This window comes from Bos indicus, chromosome 8 (genome assembly GCF_029378745.1).
Source record: "Bos indicus isolate NIAB-ARS_2022 breed Sahiwal x Tharparkar chromosome 8, NIAB-ARS_B.indTharparkar_mat_pri_1.0, whole genome shotgun sequence".
Classification (NCBI taxonomy): Eukaryota; Metazoa; Chordata; class Mammalia; order Artiodactyla; family Bovidae; genus Bos; species Bos indicus.
The window spans coordinates 39,057,441-39,066,549 of record NC_091767.1 but is presented as its reverse complement, the minus strand read 5'-3'; the positions used below and the strand labels follow the sequence as shown (position 1 = coordinate 39,066,549).

The 9,109-nt window shown below is 41.5% G+C and overlaps 1 protein-coding gene across 5 annotated transcripts in view; it reads left to right on the top strand.

Moving 5' to 3' along the window:
- The window catches only part of PDCD1LG2 (programmed cell death 1 ligand 2), a 119,390-nt gene that overhangs the window by 93,887 nt on the left and 16,394 nt on the right, over positions 1–9,109 (top strand). The window contains exon 6 of one of the 5 annotated variants that reach the window (XM_070794223.1): positions 349–859. The exons of 3 other annotated variants lie outside the window; for them this stretch is intronic. In XM_070794223.1, coding sequence (XP_070650324.1) covers positions 349–360 — 12 coding nt within the window. In that variant the 3' untranslated portion in view covers positions 361–859. Of the gene's footprint in view, positions 1–348; positions 860–9,109 lie in introns of those variants that run through there. One more of the 5 variants, XM_070794221.1, reaches the window with a different exon arrangement.

The following is a 9,109-nucleotide window of genomic DNA, read 5'->3' as shown; positions in this document are numbered from 1 at the left end:
GAGAGAGAGAGAGGTTATGGTAATCCACCTGTTGTCACCAACTAGGTGAATTCTTTACGGAGTCACCACAGAAGCCCAGCACAACTTTATCAATGTCTTACTGTAACTTTTCAAGCCATAGAGAAAATCAGCACCTGAAAACTGTTCTCACACTCAGTGGGTAAACCAAATGTAGGCTATGCTCTTACATTCTGAGGTTCAGTGAAATTGTGCAAGTAAAAAATATTCGGGAAATCTTAAATGTCAAATGCAAATATTAAGAAAATATGTGACTGTTGATCACTTCTTTCAGTGGATGACTGTGCAGATTTCCTGATCTGTCACATAGCTTTCTTTTTAACCAAACAGGAAAGGTTTTGACATCCTTGTTTGCTGTTTCTACATCTTGAAGAAAAGCTGAAAGCACCTTTCTAGATACTGGCTGCTACTGCTGCTGCTGCTAAGTCGCTTCAGTCGTGTCCGACTCTTCGCGACCCCATGGACTACAGCCCACCAGGCTCCTCTGCCCATGGGATTCTCCAGGCAAGAGTACTGGAGTGGGGTCCCATTGCCTTCGCCTAGATACTGGCTGCTGCTGCTGCTGCTAAGTCACTTCAGTCGTGTCCGACTCTGTGTGACCCCATAGACTGCAGCCCACCAGGCCCCCCCCCCGTCGCTGGGATTCTCCAGGCTGGCACACACCAAAAAACTCCTTTCAGGAAAGTTAGAGAAATCTCAGAATGTTATTTATCAAGCAGTTCAGGTGTATCCTTTTGAAAAAGATTGACTCTGCAGATTTTATTACTTAGACTGTCACCTATAAGACAGTTCTTCTGAGTGTCCATAACATTTTTACTTATATAGCTCTTTGGCGGGGGCGGGGGTGGGGGCGAGGGTTGTTTTTCACCCACTTCTCAGAGGAACTCTGAGGTGATCTAACACCTTTGGAAACCACACCTTTGGAAACAGTAGGCTGTTAAATTTCTTACTCAGTGATACAGAATTGCTTTTAAGCTGAGTTTTGAAGCTGTAAACTTCAAACTCTGATTTAAGCACCAAAGATGTTTTGGGCAAACTGTGTTGCTTGGCATGTAAAAAACAACAGTAGCAAGCACAAAGTTCTTACAGTGTGTCAGGACCTATTCTTTGTGCTTTACAACTATAACTAACTCACACTTAAGCTTCATAATAAAATCCTCACAATCATCCTATGAATCAGATACTGTTATTGTTCCCATTTTATATATGAGGAACAGAAAGCAATTTGCCCAAAATTACAGAGCTGTTAAGTGGCCAAGCCGGTGATAGGAACTGGCCATCTGTCTCGGAGTCTGTGTCTCTAAGTCTCATCTAGCAATCTACCCCACTACCAGTTGAAAATTACATTGACTCCTTTTAGCCACGCTCCTCCAACATTAAACCCACTTGAGTAATTGAATGCCAAGTTCAGTAAAGCTGCATTCTCTTAACAACCCCTTTTCCCAAGGTCCATGGGAGAAGCTGGCTATTTGCCTGGGGAAGCCTGTCTGAAGGGGTTTGTGTGTGTGCACGCCTGCTCAGTCGTGTCTGACTCTTTGCGGCCCCATGGACTGTAGTCCGCCAGACTTCTCTGTCCATGGAATTTTCCAGGCAAGAATCCTGGAGTGAGTTGCTGTGCCCTCTTCCAGGCGACCTTCCTGACCCAGGGATTAAACCTTCGTCTCTTATGTCTCCTGCGCTGGCAGCTGGATTCTTTAGCACTAGCACCACCTGGGAAGCCCCTGAAGGGCTTTAATAGAAACTAACTCTGTCACCGGGGAGAGAAAAGTGAGTTTTCTTGTTCATTTAGCGTGAAAAACCTCTTAAACTGACTGATTTCTTTCCCCTTCTCTGCTGCCAACAGCTACAGGTGAGAAGGTCTCCTGGGTATATTTCACATGATCTGCCTCAAGTAAAGAAAGGTCATGTGCCCTCAAAGAAGACAGCAACTTCTCACCTCAGCTTTACTGCCTCAAGTAAAGAAGGGTCATGTGCCCTCAAAGAAGACAGCAACTTCTCACCTCAGCTTTACTGCCTCAAGTAAAGAAGGGTCATGTGCCCTCAAAGAAGACAGCAACTTCTCACCTCACCTTTACTGCTAACTGCAGACTTCACCTACAGGAAGAGTATAAGGGGAACGAGCAGGAATTATAAAAATTCTGTTGATGACGTAAATAAACCTCATCAGCTTTCATTTTCTCAGCTGGGAGGGCAACCCACATGGTTAAAGCCAAGAAAGAAACTCTCAAGTTATTGTATTAACAATTCTGTTCTTTGGAGGAGACATCATAAAAAACCTTGGGATGGTAGAGCTGGAACTCTTTTAGCATCATCCCCCACATTTTAAAGATAGGGAAACTGAGACCCACAGGGGACTCCTGGCCTGCTCATGATAACACAACTAATTTGTGATTTAAAAAAATATATATATTCCTTTTTTGGATTATTTTCTTTTGAAGAAAGAACAAATTAATTAGCCTGTTTGGCCTTCTAGAAATGGCTTATGGCATAAGGCTCATGACATGAAGTCAGCATTTTATTGCCTTACACGGAGGAAACTGCAGTTATTACCTCCAATCCCCAAATGGGTCATTTTAGACCCTAGGGCCTATGTATTGGCATGAAATGGAGAAGTGTCTTGGTCTTTGGTCACGTAACTACTATGCTTCTTACTCTCTGTTGCTGGCTGGTCCTGTAGCCTCTGTTGGGCTCTTTTGCCCTCGGCAGTTTGCAGAGATACTCCCACAACGGTCCTCTCTTTTGATCACAGGTCTGCCACAAGGGATTTCTGCCACTGCCCTTGAGACTGAAGGGCTCAGGCCAGGCTCCCACAGGCATGCATTCAGGCTTCCCCCACCAGAGGTCTCAATCCCTTTGGAGTACTGTGCACAATTGCAATCAGATCCCCAGCTCTGATAGAACCTCCTGCACATCTGCTCCTCCCAGTAGCCTATCCATGCCAGTCTCATGCCTTCTCCCTTCTCCTTAGGGTCTGGCCACTTCCCTTCCCCTCCTCTTGCACAACTGCAGTTCTTACTATCCCAGACATTTTCCAAAGTAAGGGTTATAATGCAACCCTCAGACTAGGAAGCCCTGACCTTCTGGAGTAGAAAGCAAGATCCCTGTTATCCTGAACCAATTATTTATCTGTTTAATGTCTGACTGTCTTCAGATTATGAAGAGAGAATGAAATTGAGGATTAGGATCAGGTTAAAGTTAGAGTGAGATTTAGGATCCTTCTGTCTGTTCACTTTTGCCTCCCCTCTGCCAGCTCAGGGCCTGATAAATAATAGTCACTCAATACATATTTTCAGAGGTAAGAAAGGGAGGAAGGAGAAAGGGAGGAAGCTATTACAGTGGTATTGAAATAACAGCAATACTGTAATAACAAGTGTCTGATTTAAGGTAGTCTTAGAGGACATAAAGAGAAAAGAGTGGGAATGAAGTGGAAAACTATTAGGAAGAAATAATGTACAGGGTTTGATAACAAATTTGCCATGAAATATGTGAAATACAGCAGTCATGGGTGATTCAGAGATTTTATTTACTTATTTTGCTGCACTGGGGCTTCATTGTAGCACATTAAAATATGGGATCTTAGTCTCCAACCAGGGATTAAACCCATGTCCTTTGCATTGAAAGGCAGATTTTTAACCAATGGACCACCAGAGAAGGTGCTCTGGGACTGTGGGAGAACAACTGGGTTGGTTTTGCTGGTAAAGAATGGAGGTTGGTGAAGGGCTTGTGAACAGCGGGTCTAGTTTGGAAACTGTAAGTTATCTGGGGAGCATGTCCAGCAGGCAGATATATCTGTGGGTCTCACTGTTTTAAATACATGTGAACAGGAAAACCAAAATCAAATTGTGAGGTGGGAAGAGTTGTCTTTAGAAAGTCCCTTCGCTTTTAGGACCCATTTCAAGGCCCCAAGTTCCCTAATTTTTTGCCTGTTTTTCTTCATCTAGATCTGTTTTTAAGAAGTGATCTGATCATCTCGATGATCTCAGTTTAGAAGACAAACTGTTGATGAAACACAATGAGTTAGTTCCTCGGGTTGTACTGGAATGCTCAAATGGGAGCACAGCCTCAAACCAAAGAAATGATAGTAACACCACCAGTAAGAGGCAGTGCTCATGTGCCTCTTCGTGTACCCCAGGCACTGCACCAAGCACCTGCTGCTCTCTGCAACACCAAGAGGCAAGAATCATTTCAGAGAAAACTGAGGCACCAAGAGGCTAAGTGACTTGTCCAAGGTCCCATGGCCTACTAATAATAAAGCAGGAAACTACCCTGGTGTTGGGGCTCTGGAATCCATTCCTGTAACCAGTATACTGGGAATGAAAGTATAATGGTGGAAGTTTAAGAAGAGTGGAAATGTACAGTAAATTTTTCAGGGGAGGGACCCTAGTAAGATTCAGATCCCGTTGTGCAGCTCACTGCAGTTTCATCTTTCAAGCGGATGACCACGATGACATGGACTCTGCTGAGAATTAACCTTAGGCAATGTACATGGACTCTGCTGAGAATTAACGTTAGGCAATGTACTTAATCTCTTTCAGTTTCGTTTTCCTCACAGGAGAAATGACCTATGTAAAAGGTTATTCCTTATAGCAACATATAGGGATGCTGGAAACAACCTAAATATCTATTGAGAGGGGACTGGCTTAAAAAAAAAAAAAAAGGATTGTATACCTATAAATAGAATATAATGCAGCCATTAAAAAGAGTAAGGTAGAGGTCTATAAGCTGTTATAGAGTGATTTCTAGAATATATTGTTGTAGAACAATACAGTATGCCAGCAGTCCCCAACCTTTTTGGCACCAGGGACTGGTTTCGTGGAAGACAATTTTTCCATGACCAGTGGGTGGATGGGATGGTTTGGGGATGATTCAAGTGCATTACATGTATTATGTACCTCAGATCATCAGGCATTAGATCCAGAGGTCGTGTACTCCTGGAGTATGCTACAATTTAAATATACAATTTAAGCTTATAGACCTCTACCTTACTCTTTGTTATGGCTGCATTATATTCCATTTATAGATGTACGATCCTTTTTTTTTTAAAGCCAGTCCCCTCTCAATAGACATTTAGGTTGTTTCCAGCATCCCTATATGCTGCTATAAGGAATAACCTTTTACATAGGTCATTTCTCCTGTGAGGAGAATGAAACTGAAAGAGATTAAGTACCTATTGGAGTGGGTAGCTGTTCCCTTCTCCAGGGGATCTTCTCAACCCAGGGATCAAACCAGGTCTCCCACATTGCAGGTGGATTGTTTACCAGCTGAACCACAGGGAAGCCCATACATACAGGAAACCTGTAGGATTGATTGCTTCAGGAGAACTGGGTGGCTGGGGGACAGAGATGTGAAGAGGAAGCTTGTACCTATCAGGATACCAGCAGAAGTACACTCAAAAGGGAGTTTAATGAAAGAATGAGTTACAAACGTGTGGCCGGGGATAAGCACCCAACAAAGGATGGTGGTGTGTCCACCCTTGGACTAGCTACAGAAGAAAAGTCATTACCATGCCTGGGCCCTAAGGGACAGGGGGGATAATGCTTACCTGAATCCAGAGAGAGAGAGAGAGCTGTAGGTATAGAAGAAGCCAGGGCACAGAAGCCACAGACTTCGAACCCACAGCCCAGCAGAGAAAGTGCTGGGGTTTAAATAAAGACCCTGACTCCATTCTTCTCCTGTCCTCCTATCTCTTGCCAGTGCAAACCCTACCAGCAACCCAAGGGAAGAGAATGCTGTAAGTGCACCCTCACAGAAGAGCCTCTCAGGGGTGGAGGCAGGTGGCAGTGGGTCTGGAGGGCAGAGCCTATCCACCACAGAAAGGGCATGTATAGCCTTTGACCTCGTATGTTTAGAACCAAGTGAATATATAACTTGTTTGAAAAGTAATAAATTTTGCACACATTAAAAAATAAATTAAAAATAAAACATAAGATTAGGGATTAGAGTAGATGGTTGCAATGTCTCTCCCCCCACCTCCACCTTCTATTTATTTGATGCGTGAGTTTTTCACCTAATGACAATCCAGGGCTCCACCTAGTGTCAGAGCAGTGCTTCACTGCATTCTGAGCACAGTCTCACTAGGACGGTTCTGGGGCAGACACGCTGGCTGCCCCCAGTCACTGGTGTGTAAGTAGTCTTCACTGTGAGTTATACCCACTTGGTGAATGATATTATCCCCTGAAAGTAGAAAGTAATTATTTTGAGACACAGAACATTTGTTGTTATTTCTCTTAAAGAGATAGTGAAGCTTGAATTTTAATTCAATTTTAAACTAAATAGTTAAGATTCCCCTCCCTCATATTTCAAACTGATAAATAAAATTAGAGGTAAACAGCATGCGATCTAAGATAGTAAACCTTCCATAAGCCCACGTCTGAGCTTGTCGCTTCTCTGTTCAATGTCCTTAGTGCAGGAATTCTTAACCCTGGCTACAAAAAAAAAAAAAAAAAAATGTATTTCTTAGGGAGTTTAGAAAGATCTTACTGGAAATTCTAATTTAACTGGTTTGAGGTCTAAGACTCAGGCATTGATTTTTTGTTTGTTTCCAAAATCCACAGTGGGTGTAATGGGCCACCAGGCTGGGAGTCCCGGCTTTAAGGATTCATTGCTGTCTATGAGGTGTGTTTCCCTCACTAACCAGAATGTGCTCCTTTCACTTTAGGCAGACTAGGTTACATGTAAGACAATTTTCCACTCTCCATGTTTTGCTCATGTCACCCACTCTGCACTGTTCATGCCTTGAATGTTTCGCCACCCCTGCCTGCATCTACTGCCACAGTTTTACCTATTATCCCTGACACTGCTTAAGGGCTACCTCCTCCGAGATTTCCCCTGCCCCTCATTTCCAAACAGCTATCTCTCCCTCCTTTGAATCCTTGAAGATTTTTAAAATAACTTCTATTATTTTTTTCCTTAGTAGAAAATGAATATATTTATACAGTATTCTTTTTACTTATCAAATTGGCAACAATCAAAAAATCTGATACAGTAGTCCCCTCTTACCCATGGTTTCACTTCCCATGCTATCAATTACCTGCAGGCAACCACAGTCTGAAAACATTAATGGAAAAATCCAGAAGCAAACAATTGTTAAGTTTTAAATTATGCACCCTTTTGAGTAGCGTGATGAAATCGTGTACCACCCGCTCCATCCCACCTGGAAAGTGAATCATCCCTTTGTCCAGTATATCACCCCAAATGCTAATTTTAAGAGTTTATTTTAAAAAGATAAAATATCTAGAGCAATTTTGGGTTTATCCAGAAATGCAACTGAAGTTAAATACTAGAAAATAAATATAATTCACCACATTAACATTAAACAGGAAAAAACATATGCTCATCCTAAATATGCAACAAGCAATATCCCTAATGATAGAAAAATGAGAAGCAAACCCTAAAAAGTTCAGGAGCAAGGAAAGTCTATTTACCTCTATTTGGTATTATAATGTATTTCTTAACTAGTGTGGTAAGACAAGAAATAACAGAGCACAAAGATAGGAGAAGCGGTAGCTGGTGAAAGTATTGGAGTGGTCTTTTTTCATAAAAATATAGTTGTCTACATTCCAGTGAATCTTCAGGCAAATGATTAGTAATGAATGCAGAGCTCAGTAACATGGCTGAATAGAAGACCAATACACAAAGTCAAATATACTTCTAAGCACTGGCAAAAAAGAGTTAGAAAATACAATTTTGAAAAAAAAATGCAGTTTACCATAACAATTAAAAAAACATAAGCTACCTCTTTCATAAGGCCTATATGCAATAAATTCCAAAACTCTATTTGATGAACATCAAGGAAGACCTATCACAGAAATACATGGTGGAAGATGTTCAATAGGAAGACTCTTTTGTGAAGTTGCCAGTTCTCCCCAATTTGATCTATAGATTCAATGTAATCTAATTCCAAATCCCATGGGATTCCCGTCCCCCAACCCCGACTAAAACTGATAAGCTGATTCTAAAATTTGTACAGATAAAACAAAAGTTGATATATAACAAACACTCTTTTGGAGAATAAGGTAGGAAGACTTGTTGTATTAGATTTTAAGAATTTAACTATAAAGTCATAAGAATGAAGACAGTGTGGTACTGATGCTGCAGTAGACAAGTGGATTCATGGAATAGTAGAGATTCCAGAGGCAGATTTATGTATTTATGGACATAATATAAAAGAGGAGTGGTGGACTTACCTGGTGGTGCAATGGATAGGAATCAGCCTGCCACTGCAGGGGACACAGGTTCAGTCTCTGGTCCAGGAAGATTCCATAAGCTGTGGAGCAGCGAAGTCCGCATACCACAACCACTGAGCCTGCGCTCTAGAGCTTGCGAGTCTCAACTACTGATCTTGAATGCTGCAACTACTGACGCCCACATGCCTAGAGCCAGTGCTCTGCAACAAGAGAAGCTACCATAATGAGAAGCTCACACACCACAACTAGAGAAAGCCTGTGCACAGCACCAAAGACCCAGCACAACCAAAAATAAATAAATAAAAAGAGAAGTGGTATGGAACATACTATGGGAAGGAAGAATTAGTCAATAAGTGGTGCTAGGGAAATACAGGGGGAAAAAGCAGATTCCTACCCCATGGGTATATAGGAAATGAATTCTAGTTGTATTAAAGACTTGGATGGAAAAGCTGATTTTTAAACATCTAAGAGGAAAATAAAGAATAGTATCTTTATGTGTTTGGGATAGAGAAGAATTTCTTAAAACACACACACAATCTTATCCAAAACTGACAACTGAAAACATCAACAAATTTGACTCTACTAAAATTAAAAGATTTATGTTCTTCAAAAGACCCCACAAAAGAATTTGTAGACAAACCACAAACCAAGAATAGATATTTGCAAAATATATAACTAGTGATGTGCTTGTCATGATTTGTAGGGTTTGATTTTACCATGGAGGAAATAATCCCACCATAGCTTATTTCAAACTACCAAAATGATGTCTTACACACAGTTTGGAAGAGATGCACAAAATTACTCTTATGAGACCAGGCAAGCCAGTTCCAGTGCACCACTGCATATTACATTAAGGATTTGTTTCCAGAATATACGAAGAACTCTTTCTGAATATCAATAATTAA